This window comes from Coregonus clupeaformis, chromosome 21, assembly GCF_020615455.1.
Source record: "Coregonus clupeaformis isolate EN_2021a chromosome 21, ASM2061545v1, whole genome shotgun sequence".
In the NCBI taxonomy this organism is placed as follows: domain Eukaryota; kingdom Metazoa; phylum Chordata; class Actinopteri; order Salmoniformes; family Salmonidae; genus Coregonus; species Coregonus clupeaformis.
In genome coordinates this window covers 54,109,036-54,135,525 of record NC_059212.1, presented here as the reverse complement: position 1 = coordinate 54,135,525, position 26,490 = coordinate 54,109,036, and the positions used below count along the sequence as shown (strand labels likewise).

At 43.6% G+C, this 26,490-nt stretch overlaps 1 protein-coding gene across 1 annotated transcript; it reads left to right on the top strand.

The window, feature by feature from the left end:
• The first annotated feature begins 11,363 nt into the window (after positions 1 to 11,363).
• LOC121535432 (purine nucleoside phosphorylase) lies at positions 11,364 to 25,241 on the top strand. Its single transcript, XM_041842492.2, has 6 exons — positions 11,364 to 11,599; positions 12,750 to 12,919; positions 13,021 to 13,124; positions 21,848 to 22,023; positions 22,378 to 22,568; positions 22,835 to 25,241. The coding sequence occupies exons 1-6, from the start codon at positions 11,577 to 11,579 to the stop codon at positions 23,050 to 23,052; spliced, it is 882 nt and encodes a 293-aa protein (XP_041698426.1). The 5' UTR covers positions 11,364 to 11,576; the 3' UTR covers positions 23,053 to 25,241.
• The last annotated feature ends 1,249 nt before the right edge of the window (positions 25,242 to 26,490 follow it).

The window sequence follows — 26,490 nt, the reverse complement described above, 5'->3', positions numbered from 1 at the left end:
TACTGATATGTCTGCCAGACATGCAGAGATGCGATTCGCCACCTGGATCCGGCAGCCTCATGCAGCTGTGGAAGATACTGGTCGTCCTGGGTTTCCCCCCTTGCCACTGGAATTCACCTTCCTACAGTGAAGTAGTGCTGTTGGGGATTGTGTACTCTCAGCGGCACTTTAAATAACTTCTATTGCGCAGATATCCACTTCTGACCTCGGTGAAGCCATCAACCGGAAACCGGACTAAAGTCTGACGGTGTTGGGGTGTCTGGTGACGGGGGCAGGAGTGAATGCACCGGGAGCCCTTAATCAGACCGCTGCACGCCAGCGGCACAGAACTATTATGGTCGCATGCAGTTGGGACTTGAGTGGCAGCTGCTCTCGGCAGACCCCTGTGTGACTGAGCAGCCCTATTTAGGAGCCACACTGCTCACCTCAGCTGGGGAGAGGCCTAGAAAAGGTGACCTAAAATTGCCCACTCACTCCTTCCTGGATAGGGTACCACACATATTGTGAGTTCCACTCAGCGGTCAAAAAATGGCAAAGAAAATAATTCCCCTGAAACTGGCGACATGGAACATCAGAACTGTTTTGGACACTGACGATAATAGCTTTGATCGCTATTATATTATGCTACACCATAGACCATGCCCTGAGTGAGACCAGGTTCCTGGATGAAAGTTCCCTGAAAGAGGACGGAGAAGGTTACACCTTCTTCTGAAAAGGTTACCCTCCAGGTGGACAACATCAGCACGGTGTGGGACTGGCAATTAAGAACAGCCTTTTACCCAGCCTCACCGAAATACCTGTCGGCATAAGTGAAAGACTCATGTCTCTCCGTATCCCCCTAGCCAAGATGTGTTATGCTACTCTTCTCAGTGCATACGCACCAACATTACCATCTGAAAATGAGGCAAAGGACTGCTTCTACCAGTCACTAGATGAGGCCCTTCACCGCATACCCAGGAATGACAAGATATTTCTGCTGGGTGACTTCAACGCTATGGTGGGACAGAACAACAGGATATGGAGCGGAGTGCTGGGTAGGCATGGTGTTGGCCAGGTCAATGAGAACGGAATGAGACTGCTAACTCTATGTGCCGAGCATGATCTCATCGTCACTAACACCTTGTTCCAGCAGAATAACAAATATAAAACATAATGGATGCACCCACGCTCCAAACACTGGCACCTGATCGACTACGTCATAGTGAGACGTTCTGACACTAATGACGTCCTGCTGACATGTGCCATGAGGGGTGCAGAATGCTGGACAGATCATCGTATGATACTGGCTAAACGCCAGGTGAGAATACGTCCCCCCCAACGCCTGCAGAAGTCCAGTAAGAAAGCTGGAGTAAGGGACGAGTTCCGTCGCTCTCTCGCTGGAAAGGCTGAAGGGGACAGAGCCTCTTCTGACCGCAGAGGACCCCATGGACCAGAAGTGGGCATCTATCAGCTCAGTGCACTATCAGGCAGTGGCCCACTCCATTGGCTATAGAGGTAGGAAACATCAGGCCTGGTTCGATGAGAACTCGGACACCATCACAACCTTACTGGACAATATGCACAAAAGCGCACCGGGCTACTCTTAACAGCCCACGCAATGGGGATCATCAAGCAAGGAAGTGCAAACAACCTTGCATGCTCTGCAGAACAAATGGTGGACGAATAAGGCACAGGAAATCCACATTTATGTCAACAAAAACAACATGCACAATTTCTACAACTCAGCTAAAGCTATCTATGGCCATAGAAGTCGCTCAGTCACCCCCCTGAAAACAGCTGATGGTCTGACTCTCTTGAAGGACCAAAACCAGATCCTGATGAGGTGGGATGACCACTTTGAAGCACTACTCAATCAGCACTCTCCTACAGACCACTCCATCCTGGAAGAACTGCCTGTCCGTCCACCCATTCAAGATCTCAACCGTTTGCCAACCTTCCAAGAGGTGTTATCAGCTATCCGTTCCCTCAAGAACAACAAAACTCCTGGCGCTGACAGCATCCCTGCTGAGCTACTTAAGAAGGGAGGTTACATCTGCACCAGAACGCTCCACCAGTACATCAAATCAAATGTGTTGGTCACATACACATGGTTAGCAGACGTTATTGCGAGAATAGCGAGGTTTGGGACCGGGAGATCGTCCCCCAACAGTGGCGGGATGCAAACAATGTCACCATCTATAAGTCCATCTGCGGCAACAGCCGGGGGATATCCCTTCTGGCTGTTGCCGGCAAGGTCCTGGGCAAGGTGATGCTACAAGGGCTGGTGAACAACATCACAGAGGAACTGCTGCCAGAGTCACAATGCGGCTTCAGAAAGAGCAGGAGTACGGTCAACATGATATTCACGGCACGGCAACTCCAGGAGAAGTGCCGTGAACAACATCAGGAGCGTTTCATGGCCTTTGTCAAAATCACTGGCAATACTCCCGTCATTCAAATACCTGGGCAGTATCCTCTTGGAGGACTGCAGCATCGACCTCGAAAATGCTAAACAGGACCAAGCAAGCGTCAGCTGCTTTCGGGAAACAGGGATCTCCACCTCCACACCAAAGAAAGAAGATCCTGTATTGCCAGCTGCACCTTGGCCGGCGGTCTGCAGGGGGACGCTACAAGGACCAGCTGAAAACGTCGCTGAAGAATTGCAACAAACTCACAGACCTGGAGGACGCTTCGGCCGACCATTCTACCCGGCGGCAGCTCTGCCAGAGCGGTGTACAGAGGTGGGAGGTGGAGAGGAGCACGAAGAATTAGCTCGGAGACATGCAACCATGCCTGCCCCCGCCAACACAGACTGCACATGCCCCATCTGCAATAAAGTTTGTGGATCTCGGATTAGACTCTACAGTCACCAAATAATTCACCGTTAACTCAGAAGTGGAAGTCATCATCGGATACGTTGGACTACCATAACCTAACGTGTGTGTGTGTGTGAGAGTGTGTATAGTCAATGCAAATAATTTCTAATGTGCAAATATTTTTCTAAGGTGCAGTTCTGTGCAGGGAGACAGCTAGGGTTAGCTGTTCAGATACCTGAAGGGAAAGAGAATATGAGCTTGTGAGATCCTCTGCATAATCACAATTTATCTCGCTACATATTTCAATGCCACATGCTAATGATATGATAATAACAATCTTCATTATATTGATGATTCAGTGGTAGAATAAGAAGCAAAAGGTCAAATGACCTCTACAAAGCATCACATCAGTGGTGGAAAACGTACCCAAAGCATCACATCAGTGGTGGAAAAACGTCGCCAAACCATCACATTTTATCAGTGGTGGAAAAAGTACCCAAACCATCACATTTTATCAGTGGTGGAAAAAGTACCCAAATCATCACATTTTATCAGTGGTGGGAAAAGTACCCAAACCATGTCACGGTCGTTGAGAGACGGGTCAGACCAAGGTGCAGCGTGGTATGCGTACATGTTTATTAAGACGAATAAACACTAGACAAAAATAACAAAACAACGAAAACGTGAAGTCCTATGGGCTATACACACACAACAAGCCTAACAGGAACACAAACAAGATCCCACAACTGAGGTAGGCAACATGGCTGCCTAAGTATGATCCCCAATCAGAGACAACGATCGACAGCTGCCTCTGATTGGGAACCACACCCGGCCAACATAGATATGCAAAACTAGATAGACACATAGAAATTCACACCCTGACCAAACCAACTAAAGACAACCGGGCTCTCAAGGCCAGGGCGTGACAGTCCCCCCCCCCAAAGGTGCGTACTCCGGCCGCACCAACCTGACTCATTAGGGGAGGGTCCGGGTGGGCATTCAGCCTCGGAGGCAGCTCCGGCTCCGGGCGTGACGACCTCTCCCTCTCTGCCTCCCCGTTGCGCCCCTGGTCTGGTCTGGACCTCGGCGCGATGCTTCCCCTCTCCTTCCTCCCACGATGCACCAAGCCCTGTCTGGACCCTGGTGTGGGAGACCCCGAACCTGGAGAGGGGCTGACGTCTGGGCCTGGATCGGCAATCCTCCCACGATGCACCAAGCCCTGTCTGGACCCTGGTATGGGAGGCCCCGACCCTGTAGAGGGGCTGACGTCTGGGCCTGGAGTGGAGCCGCTGACCGGAGCTGAACTGGACCCCGGTGGAGCGGACTGCTCTGGCTCCGGAGTGGAGCCGCTGACCGAAGCTGGACTGGGCACCGGTGGAGCGGACTGCTCTGGCTCCGGAGTAGAGCCGCTGACCGGAGCTGAACTGGATCCCGGTGGAGCGGACTGCTCTGACTCCGGAGTGGAGCCGCTGACCGGAGTTGGACTGGGCACCGGTGGAGCAGACTATTCAGGCTCTGGAGTGGAGCCGCTGACCGGAGCTAGACTGGGCACCGGTGGAGCGGACTGCTCTGGTTCCGGAGTGGAGCCGCTGACCGGAGCTGGACTGGACACCGGTGGAGAGGACTGCTCTGGCTCCGGAGTGGAGCCGCTGACTGGAGCTTGACTAGGCACCGGTGGAGCGGACTACTCTGGCTCCGGAGTGGAGCCGCTGACCGGAGCTGGACTGACCACCGGCGGAGTAGACTGCTCTGGCTCCAGAGTGGAGCCGCTGACCAGAGCTGTACTGGACCTCGGTGGAGCGGACTGCCCTGGCTCCGGAGTGGAACCGCTGACCGAAAACTGGACTGGGCACCAGTGGAGCGGACTGCTCTGGCTCCGGAGTAGAGCAGCTGACCGGACCCGTATCCAGCCCCATCTCTGGAGCAGGACTAAACGCCGTGCCCAGCCTGGGCACCGACACAGAGGAAAATTCCAGCCCTGTAGTAGGACTGGTTGCCGGCCCCAGACTGGGCACCGACACGTTTAGGAGCTCCTGCTCCAAAACGGGCTGTACGTCGTGCCCACGCTGGGCACCGACGCAGAGGTGGTTTCCAACCCTGTAGTTGGGCTGGTTGCCGGCCCCAGACTGGGCACCGACACGCTAAAGTGCTCCCTGCAGGGGACCGTCGCTGGAGGTCGGGTGAGTTGTGTGGTTGGAGGAGGTGTAGAAACGCCACCTCTCTCCCATCGCTCCAATGTACTCACCACGCGCTCCATTGCGCTGCCGAGAGCCTGGATCATGCTCGCCTGCCATTGGATACGTTCCTCCAAAGATCCGGACGGACCGACTGTACCTGCTGACTCCATTTTAGGTGCGTGTTTCTGTCCTGCAACGGGCCGTGCCGGACTGGGAACATGCACCACTGGCTTGGTGCGAGGAGCAGGCAAGGGCCGTGCCGGACTGGGAACACGCACCACTGCCTTGGTGCGAGGAGCAGGCACAGGGCGTACCGGGCTGGGAACTGGTGTTGGAGATCCACGACTGTTCCAGTCCTTCTCTCTCCACCGCCAATCCCCCTCCAGTGAGGACTCCTCCGGGAGCCCCCACGAGTGAGAGAACAGAAATTCATCGTTGTCGTCTTCCTCCGACTCCTCTGTGTAAATCTGCTCCCATGGTTGTAGGGAATCCACCTGGAACCCCCACGGGTGCAATGGTCGGGGCTCTTCTCTCTCGATCCCCGACCACCCCTTTAGCCCCCCTAAAAAAAAATATTGGGGCTGCCTCTCTGGCTTCCTCTTCGGCCGGCACCGTTGATGTCGCCGTTGATCCTCTCCTACCCGGGCTTCTTCCTTCGCCCAGGGTCCTTTATCGGCTACACTCTCCTTCATTGCCTCCCGGTAACGGACTGCCTCCTCCTCAGTAATTTTCACTCAACCGAGGAGGACATCTACCAAGGTTACCTCCTGTTGAGTCCCAGGCGTTTGCTCCTTCTGGGCACGCTGCTTGGTCCTTTTACGGTGGGATCTTCGGTCACGGTCGTTGAGAGATGGGTCAGACCAAGGTGCAGCGTGGTATGCGTAAATGTTTATTAAGACGAATAAACACTAGACAAAAATAACAAAACAACAAAAACATGAAGTCCTATGGGCTATACACACAACAAGCCTAACAGGAGCACAAACAAGATCCCACAACTAAGGTAGGCAACATGGCTTCCTAAGTATGATCCCAAATCAGAGACAACGAGCGACAGCTGCCTCTGATTGGGAACCACACCCGGCCAACATACAGTGGGGAAAAAAAGTATTTAGTCAGCCACCAATTGTGCAAGTTCTCCCACTTAAAAAGATGAGAGAGGCCTGTAATTTTCATCATAGGTACACGTCAACTATGACAGACAAAATGAGAATTTTTTTTCCAGAAAATCAGATTGTAATGAATTTATTTGCAAATTATGGTGGAAAATAAGTATTTGGTCAATAACAAAAGTTTCTCAATACTTTGTTATATACCCTTTGTTGGCAATGACACAGGTCAAACGTTTTCTGTAAGTCTTCACAAGGTTTTCACACACTGTTGCTGGTATTTTGGCCCATTCCTCCATGCAGATCTCCTCTAGAGCAGTGATGTTTTGGGGCTGTCGCTGGGCAACACGGACTTTCAACTCCCTCCAAAGATTTTCTATGGGGTTGAGATCTGGAGACTGGCTAGGCCACTCCAGGACCTTGAAATCTCACGATACATGGCCCTATTCATTCTTTCCTTTACACGGATCCGTCGTCCTGGTCCCTTTGCAGAAAAACAGCCCCAAAGCATGATGTTTCCACCCCCATACTTCACAGTAGGTATGGTGTTCTTTGGATGCAACTCAGCATTCTTTGTCCTCCAAACACGACGAGTTGAGTTTTTACCAAAAAGTTATATTTTGGTTTCATCTGACCATATGACATTCTCCCAATCCTCTTCTGGATCATCCAAATGCATTCTAGCAAACTTCAGACGGGCCTGGACATGTACTGGCTTAAGCAGGGGGACACGTCTGGCACTGCAGGATTTGAGTCCCTGGCGGCATAGTGTGTTACTGATGGTAGGCTTTGTTACTTTGGTCCCAGCTCTCTGCAGGTCATTCACTAGGTCCCCCCGTGTGGTTCTGGGATTTTTGCTCACCGTTCTTGTGATCATTTTGACCCCACGGGGTGAGATCCTGTGTGGAGCCCCAGATCGAGGGAGATTATCAGTGGTCTTGTATGTCTTCCATTTCCTAATAATTGCTCCCACAGTTGATTTCTTCAAACCAAGCTGCTTACCTATTGCAGATTCAGTCTTCCCAGCCTGGTGCAGGTCTACACTTTTGTTTCTGGTGTCCTTTGACAGCTCTTTGGACTTGGGCATAGTGGAGTTTGGAGTGTGACTGTTTGAGGTTGTGGACAGGTGTCTTTTATACTGATAACAAGTTCAAACAGGTGCCATTAATACAGGTAACGAGTGGAGGACAGAGGAGCCTCTTAAAGAAGAAGTTACAGGTCTGTGAGAGCCAGAAATCTTGCTTGTTTGTAGGTGACCAAATACTTATTTTCCACCATAATTTGCAAATAAATTCATTAAAAAATCCTACAATGTGATTTTCTGGAAAAAAATGCTCAATTTGTCTGTCATAGTTGACGTGTACCTATGATGAAAATTACAGGCCTCTCTCATCTTTTTAAGTGGGAGAACTTGCACAATTGGTGGCTGACTAAATACTTTTTTCCCCCACTGTAGATATACAAAACTAGATATACACATAGAAATTCACACCCTGACCAAACCAACTAAAGACAACCAGGCTCTCAAGGCCAGGGCGTGACAAACTATCTCATTTTATCAGTGATGGAAAAAGTACCCAAACCATCGCATTTTATCAGTGGTGGAAAAAGTATCAAATTGTCATACTTGAGTAAAAGTAAAGATACCTTCATAGAAAATGACTCAAATAATAGTGAAAGTCACCCAGTAAAATACTACTTGAGTAAAAATATTTGGTTTTTAATATACTCAAGTATCAAAAGTAAATGTAATTGCTCAAATATACTTAAGTACAAAAGTAAAAGTATAAACGATTTCAAATTCCTTCTATTAAGCAAACGATTTTCTTGTTTTTGTAATTTACGGATAGCCAGGGGCACACTGCAACATCATTTACAAACGAAGCATGTGTGTTTAGTGAGTCCACCAGATCAGAGGCATGACCAGGAAAGTTCCTAATGAACACGACCCAGATGTAACATACCATTATGTGAGAGGATAACCAATGCGCTACAATAACACAATGAGACTAACCAGGGCCAATAGGGATCTGGTCAGAAGCAGTGCACTGTGTAGGGAATAGGGTGCCATTTAATAATATATGCCGTTAAGCGGACGCTTTTATCCAAAACACCTATATACATACATACATACATACATACATACATACATACATACATATATATGGGTGGTGCTGGGAATCAAACCCACTGCTATGGCGTTACAAGTGCCATGCTCCACCAACTGAGCTAGAAAGAACACATACACAGTATGTGCCAGCGTAACTAATGAGCTACAATGCAAGTCACAGTTCACAGTTTGGCCAGTAGAAGGCGCCAGATGCCTACCCCTCCTCTCATCTTCTTAGCCATTGGTTGATGCAAGGATGTAGGCTGATGTAAGAACCAGCTGCGTAGGTACCACTCCTGGAGCTCCCCAGTCAAGCTATTAGGCATCTGCAGTTTAGGTAAGTCTTCATACCTGGCTGGAAGTGCGGATATAAAGTTGCATCCCAAATGGCACCCTATTCCCTATATATTGCACTATTTTTTACTTATGGGCCCTGGTCAAAAGTAGTGCACTATAAAGGGAATAGGGTGCCATTTGGGACAAATACAAAAGTCTCCAATTACTGAGGGTGGTTTCACCATTTAGGTGGTTTAGGGATTCATTAATCTTGTGCACCAGACCTCCTCTGATCGTCATAGCTTGTGGATCAGGTTAATCATTTCTATGACGGGAAGGAGCTAAGCGTTGTCTATTGGGAACCTCCAGTCATCCCCCTAGTTCTATCTATACAACCTAGTCAGAGAAAACTAGTTTACTAGGAAAAACTGTTTCACGTGTTTTGTCAATCATTTGACTCATTATGTGTACATCATAAACATACACTAAGGGCTAGGTTAGGTTAGGTTGAGAGGGCTGGCCTTTTTACCGTAACTGTTTTCCCCAGAGTTCAATCAGACAGAGCAAATCAAATGTGTCAAACTCTGCATAGAATAAAATGTGTAAACAGGGACGGACTGGGACTAGAAATCGACCCTGGCATTTCTAACACACAGGCCCATTCATTTCCTCGAGGCCCCTACTATTCACCAAATAATGATAATTTTGTGCAAAAATAAATAAAACTAAACTAAAAGATAGACCAGCCCATCTGACATTTGCCAGAATTGCCATATGGGACAGTCTGTCTCTGTGCATAACTTATTTGAACCAGTGACAGATTTGGCTGGCAAGCCAATGAAAACACAGCTAAAGGGCACCTAATCTGAATACCAAATAGCAGTTACATAACGTTGGGCTACTTAGTCTACATACCAGAACATATTCAGCTCTGTTCTAAGCAACCAGGTCAGCTACTGAATATACACACACACTAAAACACACATTTATCTGTTTTTAAATTCCTGTGAAACATTTGGCCCCCAAAGGTGTTTTGTGTTTAGGATGACATTGTAAAAGAGTTAAACCGATGTGAAAGAGGTACTGTAGCCAGGTCAATATACAGTATATATTGGAACGCAATTTTCTTAAAGGGGCAGCATCCTATTTTGAGATGTAAAGAAATCTTCTCAAAATGACTTTAGAAACAAAAGTTAATGCAATTAATACAATGCAATTCTAAAGAATGGAGTAATGACTTACATTGCTAAATTATATTAAACAGCATTTTAATACTTAATACTTTAATAGAGAAAGAATGCCAACCTATAGGCCCTGCATGACCCCAATGCACTTAAAAACTACACCATGTCCGGGCCAGTAGAAATTCTCTTCGGGCCAGTAGGTTTTTGGCCAAAAAAGTTCACGTTGGACCCTGTCATAGCCTATGAATAGGACGCAGAGTTTTACCTGACCAGGTCAGGAGATTAGGAAAAACACCAGTCCCCAGAAAAGACACACATTTTGCCACACAACTTTCAAACATGTGGTGTCACGTCTGCTGTGTGTGTGTGGTGAGGGTCAGGTTAGGTCAGGTTTGTGTTATGCAGTTGGGAGGTGCATAATACCATCCTTTGTACATCTACCATATGTAGCCTAGTTGTAATATGTTTAGTCTATGTTTATTGATACATTTATTGATTTAAAAGATGGCCTGCAATCTGTTTCAGTCTTCTTCTGGAGTATACAGTATATAGTGTGACCAAGTTTTAGGCTACTGCTTCTAGTGATGACACAAATATTTGACAGCAAATAGCATTCCATTGTTTCATAAGACCATTTTTTCTTCTTCTTCAAATTATGAGGTGATGCGGCATTGTCATCATGTCGGAAACTTGGAAATTGTGAAATATTTGACTTTCTCGTAGAAAGATGATACACAAGTTTGATCCCACTTGGGAAGTATCAGAATCAACCAATAGGAAGTTCTACCCAAATAATGTACGTTCATTTTAACTCTGAGGTTCAGAGTTTCCGACATGACGTAAACACGGCATAACTCTCTCATCCGAAATAACTCGAAACTCGGAAACTCCAAAATGTCTGACTTGGAAACTCGTTGTAGAAAGATGATGTCCGAGTTTCCCACTTGGAAAGTATCAGAATCAACCAATAGGAAGCTCTACGCAAAACACGTATGCACATTTTATACCCGATGGGTTGGAAGATACTTTTCTCGTCAATCATCTTGAAAAAACGTATATATTAACACAATGGAAAAGTCAAATGCTTTATTATCTAAATGTTGAAAGTGTGTGGGGCGATGGAGAGAAACAAAATGGTGCAATTCACAGGAGGCCGCTGAGGGGAGGACGGCTCATAATAATGGCTGGAGTAAATGGAATGGTATCAAACACACCTGTTGGATACCATTCCATTCATTGCATTCCAGACATTACTATGAGCCCGTCCTCCCCAATTATGGTGCCACCGGTCCCCTGATGCAGTTTGAGGCCATGTGAAGGAGAGTGATAGGGGAACTGGAGATGGGGGTGTGAGCAGGTGGGTCTGGGCAGGGGTGATGTTATGGATGTTTGTGTCCTTCTGTATGTTGTCGTTTGTATGTGGATGTTTTGTATTGTAAAAAAAATATATATATATATAATTTTAACTCAGGTTCCGAGTTTCCGTGTTGTATTGAACGCGACATAAGCTCCGAGTTTACCACTTGTAAGGTGAATAAACCAATTCGAAGTTCTACGGGAAAAAAAACTTACCCTAAACGTTTTCGAGATGTCTTGAAATCACCAAGAGCACCGCAGTTGCTGCATCATCATCCGAACAACGCCCGCGTGACTCTCCAATAGGAGCGCGAGCTGTCACCGTACGTCACACCGGGGATGTGGCTCGTGTGGAGGGGAAAGAGGTTTATAAATCCTCAAAGTAAACTGCCGGAACTTTAAGAAGCGTCAGTACTGAGTTGAGTTGGCTATTATTTAAAATAGGCCTATTTATTTATTTACAAAACACCTTTAGTCTCATTGAGGCTATCCAAACTTGTCAGGTCAGTTAGTCTGTCCATAATTTATTTGAAAAGTAATTTTTGGCAACTTGCAGGAGGAGCATCATCATGTATCCAGAAACTACGATGGGGTAAGTGTTTTCCTACAATATCCACTGTTCATTATAGCTGCGGATTCAGATATCAGAAGCATCAGTCGGGAAGCGTAGTAATTGTAAACCTTAAAGGGTGCTGTATGGGTGAGTGTAGGATCATATAGATTCATGGGCGTGCTTATCGGAAAGTCGTGGTCTCTTGCGCTTCTGTAGCCTGCTATACTTTTATTATAATTTTTGGTCCAGTCCTAGGCTAATTTGTCAATATAGTTTTTCTTGAAAGCGCAGTTTTACCCGGTGACAGGCGCTAAATAAATGGTTAAAATAACATCTGGCTATAGGATTTTGTGTAGCTTTTACTGTGTCGTCAATTCTATAGCCTACAATTATATCATGTCAGAAGGCTAATGCATAATAGGACTAGACTCCATTGCAGACTTTTACTGGGCAGCGGAAATTCCTCAACATGGAAAATGTTGCGGTAACTTTGCCCGCATAGCGGGTCACGTAGCCCAGCTCCATGAAAGGAATCTGGTACTAAGCCTACACATGCCATGGGGTGTGTTAACATTGTGGATGCTGGTAGTACCTTTTACTGTTAAATCAGATACAATAGGAGAGTGCGTGCGTGTGTTTGTGTGTAAATGTTCTCAGTGGTAATCTTGTTGTAATCTTATATTACATAACAAAAGGCTGCTTCAGACACAGCTGTGTTTCCCAATTCCACTCTTGCTCCACCCCTTCACCTCTCTGGTTGTGTCCCAAATGGATCATTATTACCTATATAGTGTACTACATTTGACCAGGGCTCATAGGACTCTGGTCAAAAGTAGTGCACTATGTAATGCATAGGGTGCCATTTGTAACAAAGCCTCTCACTCCACAAACAGATGTTCATGTCTATCTCGCTGTTTTCTTACTATGAGGCAGTTTTCCCACACATTTGTTATGAGAGCTTTTGACAGTAACCCTCCCACCTCTCTCACTCCATCTTTCTCACTCTCGCTCTCTTCCTCTCTCCGCCTGCCACCCCCTGTCTTTCTCTCTCAATTCAATTTCAATTTAAGGGGCTTTATTGGCATGGGAAACATATGTTTACATTGCCAAAGCAAGTGAAGTAGATAGTAAACAAAAGTGAAATAAACAACAAAAAATTACACTGTCTCTCTCTCTCTCTCTCTCTCAGGTACAGCTTTGAGGAGTGCAGTGCTACAGCTGAATGGCTCCTGTCCCAGACAAAGATACGCCCCCTGGTGGGGATAGTGTGTGGCTCAGGCTTGGGAGGCCTGGCAGAAATGCTGAAAGATCAGACAGCATTTAAATACAGCGACATTCCTAACTTCCCCCAGAGCACAGGTGTGTACTTTTGTATGCGTGTTATGCATGTATACTTATCTCTAATACACAGTGTGTGTGTGTGTCGTTGCACTGATCTAACAGTTTTTTGTGTGTTCCAGTGCATGGTCACGCTGGCAGGTTGGTGTTTGGCATGCTGAAAGGGAAAGCGTGTGTGTGCATGCAGGGAAGATTCCATCTATATGAGGGATACCCCATCCAGAAGGTTTGTTGATGTTTTCTTTTTAGAGCAAGAGAGAGATCCACAAAGAATTCAAAAACAAAACCCAATTTTAATAAACTCCCTTATCTACTGGGTGAAATACCACAGTGTGCCATCACAGCTGCAATATTTGTGACCTGTTGCCACAAGAAAAGGGCAACCAGTGAAGAACAAACACCCCATATTAATGTTTATATATTTTCCCATTTGTACGTTAACTATTTGCACATTGTTACAACACTGTATATAGACATAATATGACATTTGAAATGTCTTTATAATTACATTTTAGTCATTCTTATCCAGAGCGACTTACAGGAGCAATTAGGGTTAAGTGCCTTGCTCAAGGGCACATTGACAGATTTTTCACTTAGTCGGCTCGGGGATTAGAACCAGCAACCTTTCGGTTACTGGCACAACGCTCTTAACCACTAAGCTACCTGCCGCCCCGAGTAATCAGGCTTGGGGATTAACGGATTACATGTAACTGATTGCAAAAAATCTTTACGTTACCAGCTAAAATATTGTAATCAGATTAGATCATTTTGAAAAACTATATGATTAGGCTACTTCTAGGATTCCTTTTAAATTCAGAAACACTTTGGGACACCTTTCTGTTTTCTCAATGACCTTCAAATCAGCCTTGAAAAAGGTGCAAGTTTAAGTTTGTTCCATCTGAGCGAGTCTGACCACAAGACCACTATGATGACACACCAAATGTGTTTGATGGATCGCGGGGAAAGAGCAGGAATAGGCTTTTGTAGGCTACAGTCCAAACTATGTCTTCCAATGGTGAGACTGCTGTCGGCATCCAAAGATGATCCGACTTGAATAAACGCTTGGAGGTAAGGACGACAGCAGTGGTGTAGCCTACGGGCGACACGGATTTAACTTATTATTCATATCTACATAGCGCATTGATGTGAATCACACTGCTGCTCTGTCATTTAGCTTTTTGCGCCTTACGGATTGTGGTTGTTGTGGATGGCTGTTCACAAGTGTATGTGTATTTTAACCAAATAATGGTTGAATTGGAGAAGTTTAAGCTGCCTATCAATCATTGATGTTGCAAACAGTGGACAGCCAGTGAAACATGCGCTCTTGCAACAGCTGCATAGTGCGGATCCCAGCCTATGGAATTAAAGTTTGAGGGAGTTCCTACCTTCTAAACTTATCCATGGTGTTGTGCTCCATACTGTCAAAAAACAGTTTAATTTAAGAAGACCACAAGTGCGAGTTTGCTCAATCTAATTTGTGCTGATTCCCCTCCCAAAAATCCAAAGGCCTAACAGACTCACGCACTTTTGATTAAACAGCTGCAGATTATCGAGATATCGAGAGCTTGGGACTATAGGGTTCTATCTGCATTTTTGTCAAAATGTAGTTATTGACAGACTTGTTCTCTACCTATATAGTTCTTTAAATATCCCAATTCATGTTGTTATGTTCAAAATAATACACTAAAACAATTTGCTGTAAATTTGTTTTTACAGATGGAACCTTTAGTCCCACATTTTCTATCAAAGTGTCACCAACAAAAACGTAAACAATAGGCCTATAGCAAGTCCAGCATATGGCTTACATTTTTCACATGCAAATAGCACTTTTTGGTAGTGCTCAAAGCATACTATTCCATGAGAGCTGCATTGTTTTATTCAACTCGAAGCAATGAGCCCAATCAGTCCTCCATGACAACCAAATCATAAACAACAGAGTAGGATACAAATCCTTCGTTTTTGGGTAATGCTCAGGTAGAACAATTTGGCTAATCTATATTTTCATAGTTCCAAGTCCTTTTCTTGACGAACAAGGGTATTAAATTAATTGGAATGACTGGAAATGTGACAGACTTTGGTTTTTAATGTAGTTCTACCCTAAACGTATTATTATCTGTAGTAGAAAGCAATGGGTTAGAAGAAGCCTACATAACCAACCCATAAATTAAAATGCAACATCCATTTATGGCCAGCTATGTAAACTCTAACATTGATTTATCCTGCAATAGATGTTGTTCAATTGGTATTATTCATTTTGTCTTCTTCTAATGCCTCTTAAGGGGAAAGTAATCTGAAAGTAATCAGATTATGTTACTGAGTTTGGATAATCCAAAAGTTATGTTACTGATTACAATTTGGACAGGTAACTAGTAACTGTAAAGGACCACTCGTTATATTAAGATGTAATATTGAGAGAGAGCTTTCAATTTTGTGTAGATGAGGGATATACATTTTTAAATATAGTATACATCTAATCTAATTTTTCATTGTCCTATCATGATGGAAAGATCCCTAACCCTATAACCTGGACACCCACCTGAGCGACCCATACACCAAAGAGAAGTTCCCATCTCTTTTATGGACCTGCTGTGAGTATGCAGCCTAAACAGAGAAATAAATGCGGTCAGAGACCTACTTGAGCAGCACCGCCCCTCAAGATTCTGAGCCTGCCTGGCAGGGTTGGTCCTACAAAGCCAGAGCCCCCTGATGGGAGAGCATAATATACAAGGAAATTCTCAAAGCTGCTAATGAGAACCTTGACGACCTTTTACCTAGCCGGTGGGGATTCCGGTGGAGTACGCCCACCCACGTAGTGGCAGTGCTGGCAACACTGGCTGCAGTAACCCATGGGGAGGGGGTCACACTCGGACAATCAGAGAGGGGGTTTATCATTGTGGCCCAGGTGGCCCAAAATAATCAAAGGTCTGACCGCACGGAGATGCTTGGGAAAATGGTTACAACAGGGGATCAGAGTGTTTGTGTCTCAGGTGAAGAGGGTGGATCTGATCTCCATCACCTAGGACTTGACATAGATTAAGTAGATTAATCAAATCTCACATTGTTGTCAATTTCTGCTCAATCTGCATGCTTTCTCAATCAGCTTTATATGTATGTGCACTCGTAAATCAGGTTCTTTCTTGAGTTGGGCTCTGGGATATAACAGCCGTTGAGTATCTGATTTTATGGTGGATTGTGGAGGAGGGGGGTTGAGTGTGTTGGGAGTATGTGAGTATGTGCGTGTGTGTTTGTCCGGCATCTGTTGTGGGGGGTGGGGATGTTGGGGGGGGGGGGGGGTATGGGATGGACCACGGGAATTATTTGCTAGGATAATAATTGCTTGTCAATAAATTAAATGTAATACAATGGCAATCCGGGTTATAGGATATGCATAATTTTTTATAAAATAGTTATATATATATATGAGGTGACAGCATTGGAAATGCTTTTGGCGGTTAATCTGCTTCTGTTTTGTGGGTGGCACTGTGTGCTGTTTTCGATGGATGGGTCCTGGCCTCTCGGGGCCTTAGGGATCCGGAGGGACGTGGGTGGGATGCTGATCACTGGGATGACGGCTCAACTTGGGATGGGGAGGGGCTTTAGCGGGGGAATTAGTGGAGAACAATTGAAGGGTTACTCCGTAGCAATGCAAATATCACGGTACAGCTATATGGACACTCAATCATTACGGTATTTTTTATTGGTACATTTACAAACATACAGTGGGGGAAAAAAGTATTTAGTCAGCCACCAATTGTGCAAGTTCTCCCACTTAAAAAGATGAGAGAGGCCTGTAATTTTCATCATAGGTACACGTCAACTATGACAGACAAATTGAGGGGAAAAAATCTAGAAAATCACATTGTAGGATTTTTTATGATTTTATTTGCAAATTATGGTGGAAAATAAGTATTTGGTCACCTACAAACAAGCAAGTTTCTGGCTCTCACAGACCTGTAACTTCTTCTTTAAGAGGCTCCTCTGTCCTCCACTCATTACCTGTATTAATGGCACCTGTTTGAACTTGTTATCAGTATAAAAGACACCTGTCCACAACCTCAAACAGTCACACTCCAAACTCCACTATGGCCAAGACCAAAGAGCTGTCAAAGGACACCAGAAACAAAATTGTAGACCTGCACCAGGCTGGGAAGACTGAATCTGCAATAGGTAAGCAGCTTGGTTTGAAGAAATCAGCTGTGGGAGCAATTATTAGGAAATGGAAGACATACAAGACCACTGATAATCTCCCTCGATCTGGGGCTCCACGCAAGATCTCACCCCGTGGGGTCAAAATGATCACAAGAACGGTGAGCAAAAAGCCCAGAACCACACGGGGGGACCTAGTGAATGACCTGCAGAGAGCTGGGACCAAAGTAACAAAGCCTACCATCAGTAACACACTACGCCGCCAGGGACTCAAATCCTGCAGTGCCAGACGTGTCCCCCTGCTTAAGCCAGTACATGTCTAGGCCCGTCTGAAGTTTGCTAGAATGCATTTGGATGATCCAGAAGAGGATTGGGAGAATATCATATGGTCAGATGAAACCAAAATATAACTTTTTGGTAAAAACTCAACTCGTCGTGTTTGGAGGACAAAGAATGCTGAGTTGCATCCAAAGAACACCATACCTACTGTGAAGCATGGGGGTGGAAACATCATGCTTTGGGGCTGTTTTTCTGCAAAGGGACCAGGACGACTGATCCGTGTAAAGGAAAGAATGAATAGGGCCATGTATCGTGAGATTTTGAGTGAAAACCTCCTTCCATCAGCAAGGGCATTGTAGATGAAACGTGGCTGGGTCTTTCAGCATGACAATGATCCCAAACACACCGCCCGGGCAACGAAGGAGTGGCTTCGTAAGAAGCATTTCAAGGTCCTGGAGTGGCCTAGCCAGTCTCCAGATCTCAACCCCATAGAAAATCTTTGGAGGGGAGTTGAAAGTCTGTGTTGCCCAGCGACAGCCCCAAAACATCACTGCTCTAGAGGAGATCTGCATGGAGGAATGGGCCAAAATACCAGCAACAGTGTGTGAAAAACCTTGTGAAGACTTACAGAAAACGTTTGACCTGTGTCATTGCCAACAAAGGGTATATAACAAAGTATTGAGAAACTTTTGTTATTGACCAAATACTTATTTTCCACCATAATTTGCAAATAAATTCATAAAAAATCCTACAATGTGATTTTCTGGAGAAAAAAATTCTCATTTTGTCTGTCATAGTTGACGTGTACCTATGATGAACATTACAGGCCTCTCTCATCTTTTTAAGTGGGAGAACTTGCACAATTGGAGGCTGACTAAATACTTTTTTTCCCCACTGTATATTACGTATTGGATCACTAAAAAATACAATTTTTACATTACCATGTAGTTTACCAATAAAATGGTCTGATGGTGATGTGGATATACTCGGAATACATATCCCAAAGGAAATACATGATCTCACTTCAATAAATGTTAATAGAAAGTTAGCAAAAATAGATAAGATCTTACTACCATGGAAAGGAAAATACCTGTCAATTTGTGGAAAAATCACCCTAATTAACTCTTTAGTATTATCCCAGTTTACCTATTTGCTTATGGTCTTGCCTACGGCTAGCGAACAGTTTTTTAAATTATATGAGAAAAAAATATTCCATTTTATTTGGAACGGCATGCCAGACAAAATTAAAAGGGCCTATTTATATAAGAATATGAATTCGGAGGAAAGAAATTATTCAATATTAAAGCATTAGACCTATCACTAAAAGCTTCAGTCATACAAAAGTTATACTTAAATCCGAACTGGTTCTCAAGCAAATTAGTAAGATTGTCTCACCCAATGTTCAAGAAATGCCTTTTTCCCTTTTATTCAGATTACAACAACTCATTTTCAGTTATTTGAAAAGGAAATAATCTCCCAAATATCACTATTTCTAAAACAAGCCATAGAAAGTTGGTTGCAATTTCAATTTAATCCTCCAGAAATGACAGAACAAATAATGCAACAAATATTGTGGTTAAATTAAAATATACTAATTGACAAAAAACCTTTATTTTTTGACAGAATGTTTAAAAAAGGTATAATCTTCGTAAATGATATCATCGGTAGGACTGGTGGAGTTATGTCGCACATGCAGCTAACAAAAACATATGGAAATGTCTGCTCTACCCAAAATTACAACCAAATAATTGCAGCCTTACTGCAAAAGTGGAAGAGGAAAGTGGAAGGGGGAGAAAGTAAGGAACTTATCTGTCGGCCTTGCATTAAAGAACATAATTGGTTAAGGAAAACTGTGATAAATAAAAAAGTATATCAGTTTCACTTAAGGACCAAAGGATTGACAGCCGTCCCATATAGATAGCAAAATAGTTGGGAAGAGATTTTTGACGTACCGATCCCATGGCATAGTGTTTATGAACTGACATGCAAAACGACACCGGATTCAAAAATTAGAATCTTTCAATTTAAATTATTATATAAAATTCTTGCTACCAATAGAATGTTATTTATATGGGGGATACAATCTTTCCAGCTCTGCAGATTTTGCTGTGAAGAGACGGAATCATTAGATCATTTGTTTTGGTTCTGTCCATTTGTAGCTTGTTTTTGGACACAGGTCCAGGAATGGCTAAAGGATTGCAATATTTACCTGGAGCTAACCTTGCAGATAGCATTACTGGGTGATCTGAAAAGTCATAGTCAATCGATCAATAATATAATAATACTTTTAGCAAAAATGTTTATTTTTAATTCACAATCTGTAGAAGCAATGAGAATAGAAAGGTTCAGAACTTTTGTAAAACATCACAGTACGGTTGAAATATATATGGCAAATAGAAATCCTATATGGATGGTGTTAAGAGATAGATGGGAGGTATTGAATGGAGTTGAAGGATGGGACTAATAACAACTAACAACAAATAATAACAAGATAACTAATAATGTAAGCATACTGTGTCCATAATAAGTGTATGGGTTGTATGTTGGGAGCTTTTGGGAAAGAGCACAGTTAGAAAGATATGGCATATAGAACCAACTGGATGGACATCATGAAAATGATCGGAGAGGTTGAGAGTAGAAGTAGTTCAGGAGCAAAAACAAAAAAAAACTAATAAAATAGAATTATTGTAAAATTGACTGTGTCCATAAGGTGTAGATAGTAAGTATAGGCTGGAAGTAGAGGCCTGGGCATTGTTGTTCACTAATTTACCCCAAGTAGGGAAAGGATGGCGGGGTTGAAAAGTAATAAAGGGGAGTATATATATAAAAAACATGGGGGATTGGAAGTGATGCAGACAATTACATTGATAGAAGTTACAATCTATCTGCAATATTAAGCTGATCTACTCCCAGAGACAAAAAAAAAAAAAAAAAGAATATGTAATATTATGAGATGCTATACTCTTTGCATTGTAACATCAGTAAACTTTGGAATAAAGAGAGAGTACTGAGCGTAAGAAGATACAGCGCCTTCAGGAAGTATTCACACCCCTTTTCCCACATTTTGTTGTGTTACAGCCTGAATTTAAAATTGATTAAATTGAGATTTTGTGTCACTGGCTTACCCCATAATATCTAAGTGGAATAATGTTTTTAGACATTTTTACAAATTATTAAAAAATGATCATCTAAAATGTCTAAGTGTTCAACCCCTTTGTTATGGCAAGCCTAAATACGTTCAGTAGTAAAAATGTGCAATAATAGTGTTTAACATGATTTTTGAATGACTACCTCATCTCTGTACCCCACACATACAATTATCTGTAAGGTCCCTCAGTCGAGCAGTGAATTTCAAACACAGATTAAACCACAAAGACCCAGGAGGTTTTCCAAAAAGGGCACCTATTGGTAGATGGGTAAAAAAAAAAAAAAAAGTATATAGCTAAGCACAGGCAAAATCCTAGAGGAAAACCTGGCTCAGTCTGCTTTCCAACAGACACTGGGAGATGTAACCGGTGTGAAATGGCTAGCTAGTTAGCGGTGCGCGCTAGTAGCATTTCAATTGGTGACGTCACTCGCTCTGAGACCTTGAAGTAGTTGTTTCCCTTGCTCTGCAAGGGCCGCGGCTTTTGTGGAGCGACGGGTAACGGCGCTTCGAGGGTGATTGTTGTCGATGTGTGCAGAGGGTCCCTGGTTCAAGCCCAGGTAGGGGCGAGGAGAGGGACGGAAGCAACACTGTTACAGAGACAAAATCACCTTTCAGCAGGACAATAACTTAAAAATACAAGGCCAAATATACACTGGAGTTGGTTACCAAGACGACATTGAATAGTCCTGAGTGGCCTAGTTACAGTTTTGACTTGAATCGGCTTGAAAATCTATGGTAAGACTTGAAAATGGCTGTCAAGCAATGATCATTTAACTTCTAAACTTTAAAAAAGACTAATGTGCAAATATTGTACAATCCAGGTGTGCAAAGCTTTTAGAGACTTACCCAGAAAGACTCACAGCTGTAATCACTGCCAAAGGTGATTCTAACATGTATTACATAAGGTGTGAATACTTATGTAAAACAAATATTTCTGTATTTCAATTAACAAATTAGCAAAAATGTTCAACATGTGTTCACTTTGTCATTATGGGGTATTGTGTGTAGATGGGTGAGATTTTTTTTTCATCCATTTTGAATTCAGGCTGTATCACAACAAAATGTGGAATAAGTCAAGGGGTGTGAATAATTTCTGATGGCACTGTATATATCACTGTCTGTTTTTTGTGTGTTTCCCATACATTTTTTTTATTGGATTCCTGTCATTGTTGTTGAGCACCACTCCGATTTTCTTTTCTTTGCTGAAGTGCAGAGGCCTACCTGAACTCCATTCTTCGCATTGTATTTCACAGTATGTCTGGATGTGCATTTGAATGTTATTAGGATACCCATTAGCTGATGCCACGGCGTCAGCTACTCTTCACGTATAAAATACGTTTATAAACAATTACAATTGAAATTGACAAATATTGCAGGTCACAATGCCCATGCGGATTTTCAAGCTGCTAGGTGTGGAGACGGTCATCCTGACCAACGCAGCTGGAGGCCTCAATCAGGACTACAAGGTTGGGGACGTCATGATCATCAAAGACCACATCAACATGCCTGGGTTCGCTGGGAACAACCCACTGGCAGGACCCAATGATGAAAGGTGTGTGGTTATGTAAATTATATAGGCAACAGTTAGGGACGTACAATATAGTGATTACGGAATGCATATTAAAAAGGGTGCCGACAAAGTTTTACTTGAATTATACAGATGTAATTATTAGGCAATGTATTTTTGGGCGTGCACCCATTTTCCACAACTGGTTTATCAGGGACTGAAAACGAGGTTGAGTTACCACCTTCTCCTCCTAGGTTCGGGGTTCGGTTCCCCTCCAAACTATACAGATGTAATTTACTAGACTATGTATTTTTGGGCGTGCACCCTTTTTCCACAACTGGTTTATCAGGGACTGAAAACGGGTTTGGTTGAGTTGCTACCTTCATTTCCTCCTCCTAGATTCGGAGTTCGGTTCCCCTCCATGTCTGATGCGTATGATAGGGAACTTCTGCAGCTGGCACAATGTGTGGGGGCGGAGCTTGGCTTTGGTGACTTCCTGAGAGAGGGAGTGTACTGCGTGCTGGGCGGGCCCTCGTTCGAAACCATCGCTGAGTGTCGTATGATGAACCGACTGGGGGCTGACGCTGTGGGTGAGTCCTGGAGCAGCTACAGAGTTATCACAACACCTCAGCACTACTGCCATCGTCTTCAACTCTAGCAACAATTTTAACTTCTAAACTTCTTCCACTTTCAGAACAATACTTTTGCAAGCACTCCATTGTTCTTGTAGTTTGCTCTTGCTGCATTTCATGCAGAATTATTGACAATGCGACTCTGCAACATTTGAATCACATTGTCAGTAAGTGCATTGTCAGTTAGTGCATTGCTTTTGTCCTCCCCTTTTTCCTTGTTCTAGGCATGAGCACAGTGCACGAGGTGATTGTAGCGCGTCACTGTGGGATGCGGGTGTTCGCCCTGTCCCTGATCACCAACCAGGCTGTGATGGATTACGACAGCCAGGAGAAGGCCAACCATGAGGAGGTCCTAGAGACAGGCCAGCTGAGGGCAGAGCAGCTAGAGAAACTGGTGACCAACATGGTGACCCACATAGAGCACAACAATAACGACGCCTGATAACTCTGACTGACCCTGGTTCCACCGTGTCTGTGTCTGTGTCTGTGTGTGGGGTTGTCTGGCCAAGACAGGCTGTTCTCAGGACTCCTTCGGCTTCTTTTTCTGTACTTTAACATTCTTCAAGGTAGCTGTTGAATCATTGTTTAATGTGTGTTGTGAAAACATGCCAATTTGGAGTAAAATACTATTATATAATGTACCCTGCACTAAACGTTTATAAATATAGAGCTGTATTGAGGTGAATTGACAATTATTTAATGTATTAACTTGATCATTTAGTAAATTAATATTTATTTTTGTTCAGTTCAGAAATACTTGCACGTTGTACATTCCCTAACAAGTGTGACTAATATTTAGATTTTTTAATTATATGATATAGGTGAAGTAAATTACCTAAACGTAAGGGTGTTCCCATTACATAGTGATATAGTAGACTACAGTAACCTGGGCTCTAAAGTGCGACCAATTTGGTCGCATATGCAACAAAATATTTAGCTGTACGACCTGCAGTTTTAATTTGGGAGAACTAGTGCTACCCAAAAAAAAGCCAATATGTATGTATTTTTATAATAATTGTTGCAATGATTCACTGTACCTTTGTTTCCCGAGCGCAGATTCGTTAGCGTGATGCTTGCACCATTACTACAGCTAGAAATGCTTGTTTCTAGCACAAACAGTTCGAAGGATCTGACCATATTAACCTTATTCTCTTCCTGTGAGGAGTGGGGGGCCGCATTTTACATCCCTAAACCATGTTACGGGCCATGCTAAAATTATTTGCGGGCCGTTAACCATTTGTTCTACACCTTGTTCAGTCATGTTTGTTACCTCATTAGCTAGTTATCTAACTTTACCAGTATATTCAAACATTTGGGGGCACATAAAGAAAGGGAAAAGGATAGCTTCTTCAGGAGATCAATGATCCTAGGAAAGATGGTTTGGTATGAAGATGCCTAGAAACTGCTTCTCCGATAGTAGAAATCCCCGATCACGCAGGCGATGTCATGGCGACGTTAGCTACCTAAACTCGTGCAGAAACACGTCATCGGGTCTAACGGTAGTGTCGCACTGAACTGCGCCTTTGCATGCCGTCAAATCAAAGGCACTCCTTCGATATAAATGAAAACGTGTCAGTTTGTCACTTTCACGAGGTTGGAGTTATGACATGTTCACCTACTTAAAACATTGTCTCGAATCTAGGTTGAAAATTAACTACTAAGAAAGAATTGTCCACTTCTCTCATTTACTTCCCAAACCCCAGACTGGTCTGTCGAGTCGGCTTTGCGAAGCGCTCCTGGAAGTATCACGATGTTGGGCCTCTGGGTTTAGAAACTCTGTGATCATAGCAATGAGTGAATGACGGTTGTGACTAGAGGGAATACATCTACGAGCGGAAGTGACTTTACGTAGCAGGTTAGGAGAGCATTTGAGCTAACCCTAACCCTTTTATAACCTTCACCTAAGTCTCCTAATCAACCACGTTAGTTAGCCTAACTTGCTGCGTAAATTCTCATAATCTGCTATGAAAAAGTCACTTCCGGTCATGGCTGTACTCCCTTCTAGTCAGAACCATGAATGACAGATCTCTTGCAAGTAGTCATCATAAACTTAATGCTTTTAAAGATACACTGTACCATTTTCAATGTAATTCATCTCAATAGGAAAATAGTGCTTTTACATAATGTAGAAACCTAATATTCCCCACATTTTAGCTTTTTATAATAAACAAATGTATTTACAGCGTTACATATTAGATTCTAGGGCACAACATGTGCTTCAGAAAGAAATATAATTCATATAGGCTCCTAATTTTTTTTGGTGTGATCCTAACTTTTTAAAGTTGGGAGCACCAGTGCTACCAATTAACATTTTTTATTTAGAGACTGACCATAACATGCTGTAAAGTAGCAGTGTGTTGGTATACTAACAATTAGGGATGTTCTCTGTATATTTTTTAATACTTATTTATAGAAACACTTTTTGTGTAATATATGCTTTTTATTCAAGGTCTTAAAAGAGGGGTTAAACTGTAGATTATATTACCTTCCAAACGGTTGGTAGTTTTAGCTTTGCCTTATAAGAATGCTCATGGATGTGTATATTGATGGGGATTGAAAGGTGAAAATAAAGATGTTGTTGGTGTTACACTCAGTCTTACTGTCACAATAAACAGAGTCAACTTGATAGGACAGCGGTGTTCAAGTGGCACTTATTTTCTATGCCTCTATAGAATTACTGTGTTGTCTGGCCTTGAAAGCGTACAGACATTTATCAGAATGTACAGGCTATGCAGAGAGTAACTACTGCTGTGGGACAGAAAGTTGACTTTGCGCAGTGGGAAGGGACAGTGTTTATTTACTGACTTTTCAAACTATCACTGTATCAACTATATTTTACCACACTATCTCTACTCTCATTGTTTCCCTTCACTATCAATGCTTATGTCCCAAATAGCACCCTATTCCCTATGTAGTACACTACTTTTGACCAACTCTGGTCAAAGGTAGTGCACTACATCGGGAACATGGTGCCATTTGGGACAGACCCAAGGTTAATGAAGCTCTTTTCCACTTTCTCACCCAATATATTCTAATGCCATGTTCCCCGTCCTCCAGGCAGCAATTTCCATGACGTCAACGCAATGGTGTTTATATATATACCCATACAAGGTCATGGGTAGGCTCTACGTTTTACAAGCTGTCCTCCCTGTCCCTTTAAGACCAAGGCTGCATCCCAAATGGCACCCTATTCCCTATATAGTGCACTACTTTTGACATGGCCACTATATTTAGGGAATAGGGTGCCATTTGCGATGCAACCCAGATCCTCCTATCTTAATAATTTTTTTCTTGAAATTTTTGTCTTATGCCTAATGTGTAAAGTACGACTGTGCTTGAGAACTGTGCTGTCAAGACCTAAATCAAGTTTAACCATACCTAGTTGCTTTTTAAAACAAGCACCACCTGAATTGTAGAATAACACAAAGGTTGCATTCCCCTGCTCAACTATAGGATTTGGTCATTTCCCAGGCTAGGAGCCAGTCCTTTCCCAGGCTAGGAGCCAGTCCTTTCCCAGGCTAGGAGCCAGTCCTTTCCCAGGCTTGGAGCTGTTCTTTGGCAAGGCTAGAAGCTGTAGTTGAAACGCTCTGGGGTAAAGTTTCCCCTAGGTACAGCTCTAAGTTCAGCTTCCCCTTCCCCAATCCTAACCTTAACCATTGGTGGGGAAAATGCTCAACTGGATCAGCGTCCAGGGGCAACTTCACCTTACTCCGGTGGGAGGAGGAACTGTAATCAGGAAGTGACGTCAGTCGGGAGGAATGCTCAGGTCACTGTTTACTCTGTAGAGTGCATTTATACTGCAACTAAGGTTCCGCCCCAGAGACGTGTAACTATGCACACACACCGCCACACGTTAACATTGAGTCATGACTAGCCTGGG